This window comes from Bombus affinis, chromosome 6 (genome assembly GCF_024516045.1).
Source record: "Bombus affinis isolate iyBomAffi1 chromosome 6, iyBomAffi1.2, whole genome shotgun sequence".
Lineage (NCBI taxonomy): Eukaryota > Metazoa > Arthropoda > Insecta > Hymenoptera > Apidae > Bombus > Bombus affinis.
This window is the reverse complement of record NC_066349.1, coordinates 15,864,848-15,882,230: the sequence shown is the minus strand read 5'-3', so window position 1 is coordinate 15,882,230 and position 17,383 is coordinate 15,864,848. Positions and strand designations below refer to the sequence as shown.

The following is a 17,383-nucleotide window of genomic DNA, read 5'->3' as shown; positions in this document are numbered from 1 at the left end:
GTTGATCGAGCGAAAAAGGGAAAAAAAAGGAAAAAAAAAAAATTCAACGTTGACTTTCGGTTCGATTTTATCTTTATTAATTCTTCTGTTATATGTTGTCACGATAAAACGACGAACAACGAAGGAGAAAAGGAGAGGAGAGTTTGGAAAGTTGATGGGAAACTGCTGGACGGAAGGGAAAAGAAAACGCAGCTAATAAATAAGTAGTAAAAGGTTCAGGTGTTGGTATGTACACGTAGATATGATACGGATACGCGATGTCAATTGCGTTAAACTGTACGCACGTTCGGGCACAAAACTGTATCATCGAGATCGGACACGATTTCAGCTGGATGTAGCAGATTTTCTGCGAAATCGCCGTTCCTCGCGATCTCCTCCGGCCCACGAAGGGCGTGCTCGCGAATGAATCCAACCACCAGTTCGGGATTCACATAAGACATGCTCAGACGACATCCCCACGCAACCAGAACGAATGGCTGAAACATCGATATCTGAAGTTTAATCCAGTTTTTTCGAAACAGAGTAATTCTAGCAATTACAAGGGCTTACACGGCGTTCGTCTAGCAGGTTGTACGGGCTGATCACGTGTCGCCGTAGACAGTTCGAGACCAGACTCTTCAGACGCCTTACTTGCATCGGATTGGCGCATGGATGGTACAATGCGACGATCGCTCCGTGCTAAAACCCAGAGGCAGGAGATAAAAGCAGAAAGAAACGAAAGAATGGTTACAAACGGGTATAGGGACGGGTAACGGGAAGAGAGAAAATAAATCAGTCAAAAATGCGTTGGACGTTGTAATTACCTCGAGATTATGGAGCCACCTCTGCTTCGGTAAAAATTTGTATTCGCCGTAGATGGGCCAGAGTGGCCTGTGCGGTCCGCTGAAGATAGCGCACAGCTAGTATTACGAGTATACGATCCTAATTGGTTTTTCGTTAACGAAAAGACACAACAGCGTACTTACAACAGCGGAACGTCGTCGTCGTATTCTATTTCCTCGTACATGCATTTATGCGTAGCCTGTGAACATTCGAGTCGATTACCTAGCGTCTTTACCACCGCTGTTGCGATTAAAATACTTGCCACGTAATACTTTGGAATGCGTTCGCAGTACTTGAGCGCTATCGTGTTTCTATTCGGGACGATTCTGTTGTCGTAGCAGGTGTAATTGATCGGATTACCGTCCCAATCCAGGGTCAAGTTGGTCTAAAAGGAAATTGGAAAATCAATGTCAAAGAATCGATCAAAGAACAAAAGACGCAAATTGTACTTTGGCATCGTCGCAGTTTCTTGACGGGTATCCCATCGGTACTCCGTGAAGGGATTGAGAGGATCCAGTTATCTGATCGACATTTGCGAGTACTTTGGGAGGTGGAGTGAACTCGTTTGGCCTGTCGGGCATCCATCGGCCAGTCCAATTCTCCAATTCATCGTCAATGTTTCGACGACTCTCGCGGTCATGATCAAACGCGTACTTTCGTAACGAGGTTAATCGATCGAAATCGTCGTACTGTTGCGCATCTTCTGCAATGTTTCGATCAAAGATTAAGTTCGTTCGAGAAAGATCTTGAAAAAGGAGATGACGATCGGGAAAGAACGAGTGTTCGAGGTTAAGAAAGGCGGGATACGCGTGTCTAGTATAGCTGGGAAATGCAGACAATACGAATACACAGTATGATGTAGCTCGAATCGATTTGACATTCGTGCGCTTACCTTCAACGTAATTGTCCCTGAGGAATTGGTAGTCCGCGATGCTTCCCGCGAGAAAGTAACACGTCAAAAAAAGTAAAACAGTCTCCGTTTTCATTTTCACGCGAATGACGCGGTGGCAAGTGACAACGTATCGATCGACGGTCGTCCGATGCGATCGCCATCTCGCGGCCATAAAGCAACGAGAGCTTTTATCTTTTTCCATGTCAAAAAATGTTAATCAAATCCTGCTTCATACAGTATTTCTCGGAAACGTATAATGGTATTTCATCACATTTTAAAGCGCAAACACGTTCTTCTGAAGGCAAGTTATTACATAATCAGAAAATTAAAAAAAATATGCACAGTATGATACATGTATGTCAATAATATATATGTATTATATAGAGATTACGTAGATCTGATATGATATGTACATACATATTGTACCGTATAATGTAGTACATTACTGCTAGAGACGCTAGTTTTTGAAATTACCAACGAGGTATAGGGTAGACATGACATTCAATGCTTTTTCGTGTCGCAAGGTTTGGGCGGTCAGCTAACCACCCCATGCCATTTTCGTATCGCATTCAACGTTATCGATTCAGTATAGTAGTGGTTTGAATTGAAATTAAATTTTCCTATAAAATTGCAAGTAAATGATAGAATAGAACAGTTTGCAAAGAAAGTGTAGAATCCTATACTTCTGCAACTGATTGGAACGGTGATTTCGTGCGGAATCTATTATACATATATCGATAGACTAACCACAATTTAAAAAAATATGATGATATTTTTCCTAATATTAGCCCTAATTGGTATAAAATGACCAAGGCAATTTTAATTTTCAAATAAAAAAATATCTATACAATCATTCCCAAGTTTTTTTCTTCATTTTTTCTCTTAAACTGCTTGTCATAAAAAAAGAAGTAACATTAAGAAGAACACGAAAGATGTATCTTGTCTAGATCTATAACTTTTATTTGACGTGATCTTAAGCGTGTTTTCTCGCGTTTTGTTCCATTTGCGCGCGTTTTCACGCGACCTCGCCCGTTTCGGCTTGATAAAATTAAAAAAATAAATGAGCGAAACTTTATCTTCTCGTCAATTGCGATCCTTAATATTTTAACTGAACTGAAATGCGAGACGTTTAAACCAAGTTGGAGTCTATCGGTGCATTTATTCTTTATTGAATTGCGAATAATATAGGTGTACCTCGATTGTCTGGTATAGGTGATATAGAGGCGATAACAGGATTCGCGTCAAATACGGAGCAGCGATAAATACAGAAATTCCTCGTAATTATGTCGGTAAAACAGTAAGACGTCGGCCTACCGATACAGACGTCACAAATGTCACGTTTATTCCGTATCTGGTCTGTGATACGATAACTTTATCTTTTTCCGGTATTTTTCGATATTTCAGAACTTTAGGTACAACCGTGTCTCGTCACGTCTTTTAACGTCACGTTTATACTGTCCTTAGCCGATTCTGAAACGTACTTCTGACTAAATTTTTCCATGCTCATTATCTTCTCACTCATCCCTGCCTTAACATACCACTTATATGAAGTTACATTCGATTGTACCGTCACATAAATATATTAAAGATTGCATTTTTATTTCGCATACTCGCATCTTTAACGAAAAGGGAATAATTTTTTGAAATATAAAAGATTATTTATTTATAGGTAGAAATGTATATCATGATCAGATTGTAAATTTCTATGAATTCGTAGGAAAGAATAAATAAACTATCCAAGGTATAGTGTTTTGTCTATAAGACTCGGTAGGTAAAACAATTTTCTATCGAGATTCTGCTTTTTCAATCATAGACGCTGTTTTAGTCGACTTTCTCACTTGAACAGGAAATCTTTTACCCTTGAAATTTCTCAGTGAATGACGATATCTCCAGGTGTTTTTTTTTTTTAAATTATGGAATATCTCTCTGCTATTTTATTCTCTTAATATTTTCAATTTTCTTCAACTTCTTCGTTATTTTTTACAACTGATTCGTTACGCTAATGACAGTTGGAAAGGATTGGGTGTTTCAAGGATTTCAAACGATTCAGCGTTTTCCAATTCGATTTGCAAGTATGAAACTTTTTGCATAATAATTTGCGTAATTGTGCAATTTTAAAGTAATCTGATTGCGTAGCTTGACCGATATAGCTGAAACGATCCTTCTCACAGGAGATGACGATCGAAAGCTTACAAATGCTCGTGGTGCGACGCAGCGTTTTGCTGTTCGTTTTCGAATCGTCGCTCGAAAGACGAAGCGTTTCGCTCGGGGCAAGCTATATCAAGCGCAAAGAGGAGGAGTTGCTTCGATACGTTCGGTTAGCAGCTATTAACGTTACCAAACCTTCCTGTTTCCGGTAATTCTATCAATTACTCGATTATACATGGCGTTCCATGCAACGAGTAGTTTGCGACTACTCCGTTACGGCGGCGACAAAGATCCGTTCACCAAGGCACAGTCTAAAATTAGTTGTCACCCGTTCTCGCGTTGCGTTGTAAAGGTCGGCTAGCGATTCTCCGCGCAGCCGGAACGCGACCAAACGAATGGCGTTCGGATCGTGTCAACGTTTCAACGACAACAACGGGTCGGTTTTTAGCTGAAACGTTCAGCCACGGTAATAAAAGTTGATGTCAGGCGTCTGACAACGACGACATAAGTCGTTCTCCAGGGAGCGAGTCCAGTTTATTCGTTTTCCCATTGACCGCCGTAATCTCTTCTCGGTCAGACTCGTGCGATCCCGCGGGAGCAGTCGCTCGACGACGACGACGAACGCAACTCCGGAATAAAACCGACGGCCTAAACGAAGACCCGTCGTTCGACCGGTGTATCAGCTGCGAAAAGGCCTGCCGAGAGATAAGACAACGACATCGAACAGAAGGTGTCGAGTAGCTGTCAATCGCGTTATCGTCGGCTGTCGCGCTATCGAAAAACGGAGTGCTCTTTAGTCAAAAGCTGTCTATCGAACGAGGCTTCGGGACACGATCGACGGACACGGGGATAAAGTTAAACGCACGAATCAATTGCCATGCAAACAACGTCTCGAGTGATCATACAGGCTAAAGTGTTCCTACCTTCTCTTATCCTTTATCGTCGACCCTTTTTATTTTTCTTTTTTTTTTTTCTCTCGAGTAGGGGAAAATGCTGTTACGCATACCCAGTAACTGAGTATGTGGGACTCGATGGATGAAGTCGCCATACCCACTAAAAACCTTTCCTCTATCCGCTCCTCTTATGGTAGAGGATCCAACCCCGGAACTGCCTTTCGACGTTACTTCAGGGTTGGCCTTAGCGTGTAACACCTCGATAGTTCAGTCTCCTCAATTCAGTTTACGAGCTCGTCTTTTCCTCCTCTCCACGATCCTCTCTCGCACTCGTCTTTTTTGCATAATTTTCCTGGAAAACGCTCGGAACCTAGTCCAATTGTCCTGTTTCCTGGTTACTGGCTTTATCGAATTTTCCACCGTAAGTGGCATGCCAACGTAGCTCTCAAATTCGGTGCTCTCGTAAATCCACCTAGGACAGTTGAACAACGCATGCTCCGTATCGTCACCGTCGGTGCATGGTCCAATGAACGATGTATCTTTTGTACTTTTTAAAAGTACAAGCGTCTATAGTCGACCCTAAAAGGAAAATAAGCTAAAAAGGAGAAGCGCTATCTTTTATCTTCTTTTTCCTTCGCTTTCTTCTTTTCTTACGTTATCGTCGCTGTCCATTGAAGACGAAACGCAGTTAAAGCGTAACTGGTAAAGGTAACGACGACGACGTTACGACCCGATTACTTTCGACATTTTAGGATACTCGAAGGTTGCTGGAACGAAAAGAAGAACGAGAATGGAGGGCAAAACGAATCGAGAAGCGAGGGCGATCAATCTCGTTTAGCGTTCGAAATTGGATAGAAACGACCAAAAGCCCGTTTAGATGCCAGTTGCGATTTAGGAATTTCGGGACCGATGTTGCATCCGGTGTTCGGTTCTCGCAGCCCTGGAACGCGTATCTGCGGGAGAGAGAAGTGCAAAGGAATGGAATTGGATGGAAAGATGGGAAACGGTAGCGACGCGATCGCCAATTTCGGCATTTGCCAAGGGCAGCTCGAACAATAAGCCTCTGCGGGATCCCGTAACTCGTATTGTGACTCGCAGGAACCGTTCCACCACCACGAGCCGACGAACGAGACGGATCAGCGAATCGATTTATCGAAAACTCGAAGATCGTCGTTGCGTTTGGCGCGTGTATACCGAGAAAAGTACCTTGGTAGTTCCATTCTTCTAGCTCAGTCAGATATCTGGACATGATTCTGGACCGAAGAATCACATGGAAACGATACATCCGATAAATCCAAATAACTTAAATCAAAATTTAAAAAATTCTACCGGCTCATTGGCAGACGTTCCAGCTTAAGCGCGCAGAGTAAAATATTGCTATATAAAACCATATCAAAACCCTTAGGGTGCCGAGTACTCGGGGCCTATGCGGTCCGTACGGACCAGCGCTGACGATCGCCGTGGACGGAGTACTTTTTCGCTAGACCGAACTCTGTCGATTGACTATTAACCCTTAGAGTGCTGTTGGCGCATATAGGCGTCTGACGAAAGCTATCGGCGTGGACTAAGGACAAATATATGTAGTATCTAAATGGGTCTTAGAGAGAAAGGACAAGTAATGATGTTTTGATTTAATATATATTATTTCGAAGCAACGAAATGATTACAATCCTGTTCTACGTTCTATTCTCGCATGCGGCTTTCTGCTTCCCAATTCAAGCTCTGCCCACTCCGCACACTCCACACGCTCTGCACACTCTGCACACTCTGCACACTCTGGCCTTTACCCGTTCTTCGGAACAGGTATCCCGAAACCCCCGTGGTCAAGGTCACGCAGCCTTTTCACGAAAACTGTCCACATAAAGGACCCAACGGTACATTGATGCTAAACGGTACTTTGTTTACAGTTCGCCGATACCTTAGGCCTTTTGGCCCCGATACTACATATATGCGTTTTCCGTAAGTGCCCGGCATGGACTAAGGACGCATGTATGCGTTTGTCAATTTTTCCGAACACCTACGCAGAAGTAATGCCGTTACGCTTGTGCGAGATAAATATAAATGCATTCCTTAGTAGACAAATGCCAATAATGCCTCGTTACAACAGTTGTCTACCCGTTTCGCCGACAGTCGCGTCTAATTATCAAGAAGAAAATGTGTCGTTCGTGCGAAAAATAAGGGAATGCGGAAAATGCGATGTCGGATCAAGTATCGATAATTGTTTTGAAATTTTGCACGCGCAACTGAATTATCAATCTGTCTTATATTTACTAAATTTAGTTTTCTAGTTTATCGTTTTCTAGTTTATTACCCAAATTCTAATTAACTGTAAATTTCGATGTTTATAATAAATAATTAATACTAAAAAATAACGCTCTCGAATCATTTAATCTCGCGCGAAAGAATTACTATAACTTATTACGATTTGCGCTTTGAATAGTCAATCAACGGAGTTCGGTCTAACGAAAGAGTACTCCGACCACGGCGATCGTCAGCGCTGATCCGTACGGACCGCATAGGCCCCGAGTACTCGGCACTCTAAGGGTAATAAATATACCGTTAATTACACTCGAGTGTTTCTATCCGCCTATCCACCTCAGGATCATCGAGTGGACTTCGCCTGACTCACCTTGAAATCGATCAGCAGCGACCTTGAAACGTCGAGACCCGAGTGTACGGCCATGGTGAAACGCGTTCCGTTCAACGATCGACCCGCGATTATTCGCCGAGGAATTTCGATCGTTAACGCACGCTAACGCGACGCTCGATCGATCGACCGACGATCATCGTCGTGCTTGCACTTGCGTTAGAAACGACTGGATTTCGTTTGTCGACGCGTCGCAACGTTGAAACAGAGGGGAACGAGAGCAGGAAACCGCGATCGATCTCGCTTCGTATCTGGTGCGGAAAATAATACTCGCCGGCCGTGAATGCCACAACAGGTGCGTAAATGTATAGGCGGTCGCGACGCGTTGGATTAAATTATCAACGTCCCGTTGACGCTTTACGAGAATCAAAGCCATGGAGCGTGAGAAACTGCGCGAAGGGCGCCGGTTTCGGGCCGACCGGAATCGTACGTCGCGACGCTTTAACGCTCTCTGCTCCGACGCGTGTCGCGTGTGCGTACGTGCGTGCACGACGAATACGTTGTCGCTCGTGGAAGAGGTTTCTTCGAGTCTGGTCTTGTGCGTAGACGACGGAAAGGTGAACTTGGCGCGTCCATCCTAAGACGCTATCGCGTGACCTTTAGCCTAGCGGCACATGCGTCGCAGGACGTTTCGACTCGAAGATGCCTCGCGTAGTTGTTTTGTCGCGGAGTATCGCGGCTCTCGAGGTCGTTAGATGTATAAAGAGAGAAACGCGTGGATAAATTGTAAGGTAGAAAATATATTTTAACAGAGAAGCGTGATTACAAGTAGGAATACGATTCGAGCTGGTCCAGATCCGCACGCCAGCAGCGTTACCCTATAACTGAACTCCCCGAAGCCGATGTAACGGAGACCGGGTCACGCACCGAGGGCAAGATCGCATCCAGACGTCTACGCGTCCTTACTGCGTACCCTCGATAGCCTTAACCCTTTTGCTACGGCAGTGTGCTCCGTCGAAGCGACGCCGCTGTACGGGCCACCGTGCCGCCGGAATAGCGGTACTGAACGGAGCACTGCGACGGAAAACGTGCATTTGTCATCGCGCGTACGTCGTCTATAGGGCACGTTCGTAGCGAAAGGGTTAAGGACTGTTCCAAGGACCATTCATAAACATATAACACTTACAGGGCCAGTAAACCAAAAATTTAAGTTTATGGTGAGACACCACCGATATACGCTGTCGATGGTTTCAGTGACGGGGTTTTCAAAGAAATGTCCGTGAGGCCACGCGTGCAGCAGTAGCCTTCTCTGCCAGGTGCTCCCATCGATATTTTAGTAATGCGAGTCGCTCGTGTGTCGGTCTCGAGAATGATCTTCCGTTTAATTTGTTCGCAACATTAAAACCACTGGCTGTTGTTGAATATAACGAAGGAAAGTGCGGTATAGATTATTCCGATCAAATGGTTTTTTATGCCACCGCAATTAGAGAAAGAATCAAATGATACGGAAATCTTGGCATTCGACTGCTTCTGCGAATTTCCGTTGCAAACGCTTCGACGGTTTACAAAATTGCAACAAGCAAGAATATAAATATTAGAATATTTGGACGATTATTAGTTGCAAAATTATTTGGGCTGTCTGAAAATACAAAAAGTCCTTGTCTTCGACGTAGTCGGCGTAATATCGCCGTTCGGAGAAATGATTCCGGAAGAAGCATTAGACGCGCGTGCAAACTGTTAGGTCGTCCCGTAAGTTCGTTCCGTTTTTCGAGCGGTTATATATGTTAAGATCGTTTACGTACCTTTCAGTTTCATGAAAAAACGCAATCCCCCTCTCGTTCTACAACTTCTTCCCATTTTTCAAGCGCCGTATCTTCGGGTCCCTTATCGCCGTATGTTTATAAATCGACACGCGAAATGTATACACAAAAGCCGGCACGAACTTATGGCATGACCCAATACGTTACGCAAATAAAGGACGTCGAACGGACCGAACGAAGGCGCGAGAGAATTTGAAGGAAACAACGACTTATTGTCCTGTTGAGGTTATTAGACGTATAAAGAGAGAAAACGCGTGGATAAAGTGCAAGGTACAAAATATATATATTTAATTTAATAGAGAAGCGTAATAATAAGTAGGAATGCAATTTGAGCTGGTCCAGATCCGCACGCTAGCAGTGTTCCCTTATAACTGAAAAACCCCGAAGCCAACGTCGCCTGTCTACTGTTTATGGTCTGCCTTCCTGCTATTCTTTCGTCTATACGCTGTCGATGGCTTCGGCGCTTGAGAAAACTAAGAAGACCAGATGTGGAGTTTTCGTAGAAGTGGTGACTTCACTTCAACATGTCCAAATCGTCCCGACCAACCTCGGTTATGTATAGAATGCTTTAAAGTTTTACGTTCTAAGTAATTTTCTAATAAACCGTTTTCGTATTACTTTTATAACGATTCAACAGTTTTATTATCATGGAATATCTTTTCAAATACCTACGACGATCCTTCGCGAGTAGTCAAATAAGCGACACACGAATATGGGTTACGCGGCCTGACCAGAAACTTTCCCGACACCCGAATACGGGTGTCGTGGCAGTCAACGTGTTAATAAACGTTATCGTTGAAAATCGAGAGTATTTCTTGCGGCCACCTTCACCGACGACCCATCTCGTATCTATCAGGTCTGTAAGTATGAAACCGGAATTTGCCTATAGATGCCCTAGCTGATAATGTAGTTGTCACTGAACTGCGTTATTGATGCCAAAAGTCTTTGTTGACATCTGACAAACATTTTCAACTGAGAACGATACAAGTTTCATACAACAGCATAGTTTGTAACAGCGTTGAACATGTCGAATTTTGTGCCTGGAAACTACGATTTTCTGCGTCGATTTTCTGTTACCATTCGAAGAAAACTGCCGCAGGATCGCATCGAATGCTTGTCGAAGCTCACGGCGAGCATGCTCTTGGTAAATCACAGTGCTTTGAGCGGTTTAAAAAATCCAGAAGCGGCAATTTTGACGCGAGGAACGAAGAACGTGGAAGACCACCGAAAAAGTTTCGAGACAGCGAATCGCAAGCATCGTTGGACGAGGATGACGCTCAAACGCAACGACAACTCGCTGATCGATCAAACGTGACACGAGAAGCCGTCTCCATACGTTTGAAAGCCATGGGAAAGATCCAGAAGGTGGGAAAATGGGTTCCACGTGAACTGAATGAAAGACAGCAGGAAAACCGAAAAACCACTTGCGAAATGCTGCTCGCCAGATACGAAAGAAAGTCATTTCTCCACCGAATGCGATGAAAAGTGGATATATTTAGCTCCAGGCGAACCACCGACATCGACTACAAGACCAAATCGCTATGGACCGAAGACAATGCTCTGTGTTTGGTGGGATCAGAAGGGTGTGATCTATTACGAGCTGTTAAAACCTGGCGAAACCGTTAATACCGAGCGCTACCGACAACGAACGATCGATTTGAATCAAGCTTTGCGTGAAAAACGACCAGAATATCGAAAAAGGCAACGCAAAGTAATTTTGCTTCGCGATGATGCACCATCGCGTACAGCAAAACCGGTCAAGAAAACGATCGAAGCGTTCGGTTGGGAAATACTTTCGCACGCGGCTTACTCGCCAGACTTGACTCCGTCCGATTACTATTTATTTGCATCGATGGGACACGCGCTTTCTGACCAGCGCTTCGCTTCTTACGAAAATGTACGAAAATGCCTCGACGACTGGTTTGCCTCAAAAGAGCGACAGTTTTCTTGGCGTGGCATCCACCAATTGCCAGACGGGTGGGAAAAATGTATGGCTAGCGATGGGCGATGCTTCGAATAAAATATTTTTAATCATTTTCCGGTTTCGTATTAACACACCTGGTAAAGTGCCCAATGAGCCATCGATATCCCAACGATGCTTTCGCCGAATGTTCGAGAAGGAGTGCGTGGCAACGGTCGCGGACTCCTAACGAACGCGTGGATAGTGCGTATATCGAGGGGCGACAAAAAGAAAAGAATCGAATCCGATCGACGATCAAGTTTGAAACAGGAAGCGAAAAAGTCGAGTTGTAACTCGGAAACAAACACGAGACGCTTGTTGATAGATATATCGTTGACCTAAACGCCTTCGATGCGCATGTTGGACACCCGTCCGTTTCCCTTCCTTTTTCCTTTTATTTAATTCTTTTCATTCCCAATTTGTCCGATTTGGACATTCGGTAGAATTTACCCGTCCGTGTCGCCTCTTTCCTTCGCTTTCGCTCGCAAAAGACTAGGTAGAAAATGGCAAATTACGAAAACACGGAAACCACGAAAAGCGCGATAACTTCTGCGATAATCATCGTCGAAAAAGCTTTACGCCCGTCTTAATTTCATGGCAACGCGTATCGTTAATGTCATACTTTTGTTATACGTTGATATACGCTCGTTTACGTCGATTACAACTAGTCAAAGCGTATTAGCCGTATGAATAAGTAAACGGGGCAGAGGACAGACGGACAGACGTCCCTTTGACGATATCTTTTCGCATATTCGGCTGACTCTGCCTGGGATTTTGTTCGCTCGAGGGTCGCAAGAATCGAAAGACTCGAGGCGGCAACGTAAACAGAACGAGCGGTAGTCGCTTTCGAAGGATTTGCAAGAATCTTACGATCGATTCTCATTGAGAATTATAAGCGAATTATTCTGGCCTTATTTAAGGTACCTTGTTTGCCTCATTTAATAAGTGTTTATCGTAGCGATTTCTTCTTCCGCCGCTTCTCCGACGCGATGCCCACGACGAACGTCGAGTTTCGATATTTCTGCCGCTCGAGTTACGAAAAGCTGCGAAACCAACGACGCTGTTAACGGCCGACACAGACTGGGGGAGCGACTAAACGGCAAGTCGTATATTTGCAGGTTTACGCAGCTCGCTGCTCGTAAAGATGCACGGTAAGTGACGAAAATCTGTTTTTCACGGTAGCACAGCCAGGCGGAAAAATATGCGCATAGGTGGAACACTTTTCCGGACAGATGGCGGCGCGATGCTACGACAACGTAGGCTAATTTTTCACACGCTGAAACTCGCTTTCGAAACGTTTGAAATCGGTGGGTGGGTGGTGGAAAGTCGATTCGATGGGCCGCGACGACTCGTCGACGAACGACGATGGCTCGGGACGAGGACAGGAGGCGCGAAGGGTCGCGCGTAACGGATAATGGATTTCGGCGGCGCGTGCGACGGTTCGGCGCGTGCGTTCTCCAGGAGCGTTTCACCCCCCGGTCCGTGCACTCGACGCGCTTACACCCTATATATTTCGAGGAAACGCGAGATGAACCGGTACACGGCACGCGATTTTTGCCGAAGAAACACTCGCGGACTCGCATTGCAACTTTAACCACCACCGACGGTACCACGTTCCCACCTCCGATAGAAGTCAAATCGACAATGACGCGCCACTGTTTTCTCGTTCTCTCGATTCTGGCTCTCTCGATCGCCGGTTGCGTATTGGCCGTCCAGGTAAAATCTTTCTTACTATTTTTTCTCTCTTTCTCACTCTGGCTTGTCATTTCGTCGTTGTAACGTCGTTCCTCTAGTTCGAAGAAGCTAGGCAAGTCAGAGTTTCGATCGTTCGCGGAATTTCGAGTCACGCGATCGAAAACAGCGATCTTCGCGATAGCTGGCGCGACTTTCTGTCGCATGGTTCGCTATTGGATCGTAAAAGCGGCGCGACCAGATCGGTACGAAAGCGTCGTCGAACGTCCTGCATTCCGGAAGACAGTCACGGACGAACGAAGCGTAAATTCACCGAAGAAAAGTTTTACGAATACGTGGAACGCGACGATCGTCGTCGCGTTGCCCGGGAAGGCAACGGGAAAAGCTAGCGGGGGTTTCTCCATTGATTCAGCGACGCGTCGTACGACTAAAGAAGGACGTAGAGCAGATGGACGTTCGTCGGGAACGGTGCGGGAAATCACGCGGGAAATCTCGCGGTCGGAGAAATTTTCTCGGGGATCGATCTCCGGATACGTCGCGTGACTGTGAATCGAGCGGATGGTCGCGTGAGGAGCGTTCGCGACGAACGAGGCACGATTTTCACGTAATCGAACGACGCGTTGGTTGCAGGCTGAAACCAGCTCCCTGCGAAGAGAGTTTTACGGGCCGAGCAAGCCGGAATTCCTCGTTGAATATCTGGAAGGTCACGGTAAGTGAAAAGAGACTGGTTCCGTGTATCTCGTACGCTTGTTTCTCGTATACGCTTGTGTCTGGTCCGCGGAGGAAACCGAGACGTTTCTCCGTCGCTTCGTGCGCGTCGTATTCGCCGTGATATCTGCGCTTAACCGATGGTGAGAAAACGCGCGAGCTGGGTCCTGGTGGCGGAGGTTGGTGCATCACGGTGAAGGGAACGAAGATGGACGAACGACCTCTTACCTGCGATCGACGATCGACGGATTTCAGGTTCGCCGCGGGAGAATGCGGCGCAAGACGAACGATATCAGTCGACTCGACCGAGCTACGTGGAACGCCGGTTGTTCAGCAGGGGATCGATCCTTCCGGGAAAAGGTCGGTGGTACGTCCACGAAGGAAAGGCCGAAGACGATCGATTCTCGCGAAACCTCGATCAGATCGGTGGCGGCAACCTGTTGCGCAGGGGACTGGTGGTCGAGCGAGACGGCTCGTACGACAGCTCCCGTCGCTGGTTGCCATCGCGGAGAAATCTCGATCAAATAGGAGGCGGAAATTTGCTTCGAGAGGCGGACTATCGGAGCGAACGCAACTTGGACAGCATCGGTGGGGGAAATCTCGTTCGCGGACTGGACGGCGCGGCCGATCATCTTCGTAGGAATTTGGATCAGATCGGTGGAGGAAATTTGGTGCGCAATTTGCCCGACGACGCGTCTCGAGAGCCGGCCGAGACCCGGTAGAGACGACCCGACTGGCACCTCGGTAGCGCGGACGCCGCATGAACGCGATAAATTTCGTTCTTCGCTCGCCCGTGTTTCCGCGGTCGATTCTGTGTAGCGTGTAGTACTAGAGCAACCATAGTAATAAAGGCTAACGCACGATTATCGCATAGCGCTGCAGAGTCAATTTTTTCTTTTCTCCTTTTTTTTTTCCACCTCTGGTTCTCGCCTCTTCTCGTCTCCTCGACGTCGTTTCTCGCTCGCGCGCAGCTACCGAAAATTGTACTAACGCAACGCGTTTCTCCGTTTCGTTCAAGCTGCGAGGAAACAGCGCGACGACCAGGACGACCCAACGGATGACCGTCCGCGGCGCGTTCGTCCGTTCGCGCGGGACACGCAGGCTCGTCTCTCCTCCGGATCGACGAGGTATCTCGCCGACGACTACGCGGACGAGTCGTCGGCCGCCAGGTAAGACGCGCCCCTCGTTGCCTCGCTTCTCTTTTATCGCCTTGCCGTTCGTTTGTTCGCAGCAAATCGATCGCGCTCTCTCCGATCGATAGACAACTGCTCGAGCGGTTCGTCAAGCGAAACATCGACGAGATCGACCGCACGGCTTTCGACAATTTCTTCAAGCGAAACCTCGACGAGATAGATCGCGTCGGCTGGAGCGGATTCGTCAAGAGATTCGCAGACGACACGATCACCGGCGACGGCAGAATCAACGTCCTGGCACAGCGCGGCTGAAACAAATTCCACGCGTTGGAAAACATCGAACCATCGCTTCCCATTCCCGCCGCGATACTCCATCACCTTCTTCTCTTTCTTTTCCTCTGTCTTGCTTCTCGCCATCGAGCAACCCTATCGAAACGATCGTCTCGTCCGAGAGAGAAAATTTATTTGGTCTGCCGCGACTCGCCGAGAAGACGAACCTCCGGCATGGTACGCACTCGACTCCGACCGTCCATCGATTTTCGCGCCACGACCGCCCCGGTCTCTCGGTGTCCGCAAGCCGAGAATTTCGACAGAGGATTCCGCGTGGCACCGTCGCCCACTCGTTCCTCCTCTTCGACCCCGTCCTTTTCTCCCGCGACTCGTCGATCCTCCGCGCTCTTCCTCTCGGCAGCTGCAACCACCCTCTCGATCTCCGTCGTTACGTCGACGGGCGTCTCCACCTTCGCGTTCTCTCGATTACGATCCATACGTACCAGCTGTGTCCGACGATCGAAACGTCGCGCGATTAGTTTCCGTTTCGCGCTGCTCCGAACGTTTCGGGGCCGACGACGAGCGAAAAAGCGACGACCATACCTCGATCACGTTCTCCTCGAGGCCCGTAAACCGTCGTAACACCGCTGCCAGGTTCGCGCTCTGCGTCGTTATCCGACCGGTAACTCGCAGTTCCTTGCCGACGTCCTCCTCGATCTGCGAACGCGCGTTCCATTCGATTTTTCTTTATCTTCGTTCGATTCGTCTTCGTCGTACGGTAAAGCTCCGTTTATCCGAACTTTTCGCCGTACGATTTACGCAATCGGAGTTCGTACAACGGCAGATCAACGATTTTTCTATTACTTTTCGCTCGCGCGATAAGAGCTCGCGACATTTTTCTATTTGCGATCTTAACACTTTACCGACTGCTGGCGATTCAACAGCATACGCACGTCCGACCGGCATCTCAGGCGCAGATTCTCCCTGGCGCTGGCTTTGTTTCGGTTTAGACTCTCCGATACCATTCTTTTTGTTCATCGCGAACGGTACGTTTTTCAAATTGATATAAAACGCAACTGAGCAAAGTACCTTGGTACTAAATAACAAATTACTGCTAAAATAATGCGAAAGATTGTCGGCGACAAAAAGCCGATTAATGGACTATCGATCGGTAACTATCGGTGGAAGAAACCGATTAACCGGCCATCGGTCGGTAAAGTGTCAATCCGGGATACAGAGAAATTACTCATCCTACTCGGCTGTTAATTGCTTTACATCGTTTAACGTTATTGTATCTATACAAGGATTCTCAGCTATTAGACGAATAAATAAATAAAGAAATAAATTTTCGCACCGATAAGTGGAATTCGGATAAACCGAATTCTACCTTGGCGATAGAGTTAAATTGGAAAAGATAGCGATACGTACCTCGTTCATTCCCATGGCCACTCGTTCGCTGATGTAGCGGAGGTTGTCGCGTGCCCGTCGAACCTGTCAACACGCGAGGAATGCTAGCGGAAGATTGGTACGCGCGATCGATCGTTCATCGACTATAATACGTTACTATCGTGGTGAATTCTCTCATCTCCGTCATGATCTTGCGCCGCAGTCTCGTAGCCGCTAGAAACTATACGATCGTTGTTACGCGTCTTCTTTCGGCTCCTGCGGCCGATGCTACGAGATAATTCGTTTTGTGGTAGCTTACGCGTTGAAGAACGTAGAACAGAATCGCCATGTTGACGAACATTGGGATCGAGCTGCCGAGCACGTGTTGAACGAGCCGCATCGTCGCGCAACGATCAGACGTGAAACGCCGAGAAAATTTTCCTTTCCCGTGACATCGTCCTCCACGCGGTACTTTCCTATCGAATTTATACCTCGACGAAACAAAACACGACCCGACGCTTGGCCGCTGCCAACTTCGTTCCCAACCATCTTGCCTTTCCATTCCAATACGATTTCCCTCTTCGTTTCGATGTGTTGTGCTGGCATTTGGAACACGTGAAATCGCTTGGAATCTGCATACGTGGAGCTTCAAGCATCGAACAGTGTTGGAAATGATACGAATTCGTCGCCATATACCATACGACTGCGATTCCACGCGATTCGAAGTGTTTCGGTTCGCGTTACTATCGATCCTCCGTTTAGAATATCGGAAGATCGTAGTTGCGTGTATGCCGCTTGCGTTTTCTCGATTTTACGACACGAGATGTTCGATGGGTAATACTCGTCCGAGCGATAATTTAATAAGGATAATTTAATATTAACTCTTCGTCCACTGGTCGTGTATAGTTTCTTTGTCTTTTTTTTTTTTGCTTCTTGACTGCCGCCTCTAAACGCATTTTTCTATCATATTTTTCCTTCGGAGTTACTCACGCAGTCCCTTGCTTCTGATATTGTCAACATTGTGTACTTATCGAAGAACCGATAAAATAAACAATCGATAACAGGCTTGTGG

At 46.6% G+C, this 17,383-nt stretch overlaps 3 protein-coding genes across 4 annotated transcripts; 1 reads left to right on the top strand and 2 right to left on the bottom strand.

The window, feature by feature from the left end:
• Positions 1-54: 54 nt before the first annotated feature.
• On the bottom strand, positions 55-2,013 carry LOC126917409 (uncharacterized). Its single transcript, XM_050724240.1, has 7 exons — positions 1,715-2,013; positions 1,272-1,525; positions 1,085-1,207; positions 966-1,021; positions 804-882; positions 550-678; positions 55-476 (listed from the first exon to the last, which is right to left on the bottom strand). Exons 1-7 carry the CDS (start codon positions 1,914-1,916, stop codon positions 270-272), a joined length of 1,050 nt encoding a protein of 349 aa, XP_050580197.1. The 5' UTR covers positions 1,917-2,013; the 3' UTR covers positions 55-269.
• Positions 2,014-11,892: 9,879 nt separating this feature from the next.
• LOC126917413 (uncharacterized) lies at positions 11,893-17,376 on the top strand. 2 transcript variants are annotated; one of them, XM_050724246.1, is made up of 4 exons: positions 11,934-12,838; positions 13,445-13,523; positions 14,541-14,691; positions 14,754-17,376. In XM_050724246.1, exons 1-4 carry the CDS (start codon positions 12,488-12,490, stop codon positions 14,965-14,967), a joined length of 795 nt encoding a protein of 264 aa, XP_050580203.1. In that variant the 5' UTR covers positions 11,934-12,487; the 3' UTR covers positions 14,968-17,376. The 2 variants fall into 2 exon arrangements, with proteins under 2 accessions (XP_050580202.1, XP_050580203.1); XM_050724245.1 differs by lacking the exons at positions 14,541-14,691; positions 14,754-17,376 and adding an exon at positions 13,778-14,393 and having other exon boundaries at positions 11,893-12,838.
• Positions 15,117-15,672, bottom strand: LOC126917506 (uncharacterized; the record flags this gene model as incomplete). Its single annotated transcript, XM_050724413.1, has 2 exons — positions 15,117-15,431; positions 15,529-15,672. Coding segments are annotated over 2 exons (459 nt in total), but the record flags the coding sequence as incomplete, so codon positions are not given.
• Positions 17,377-17,383: the final 7 nt, after the last annotated feature.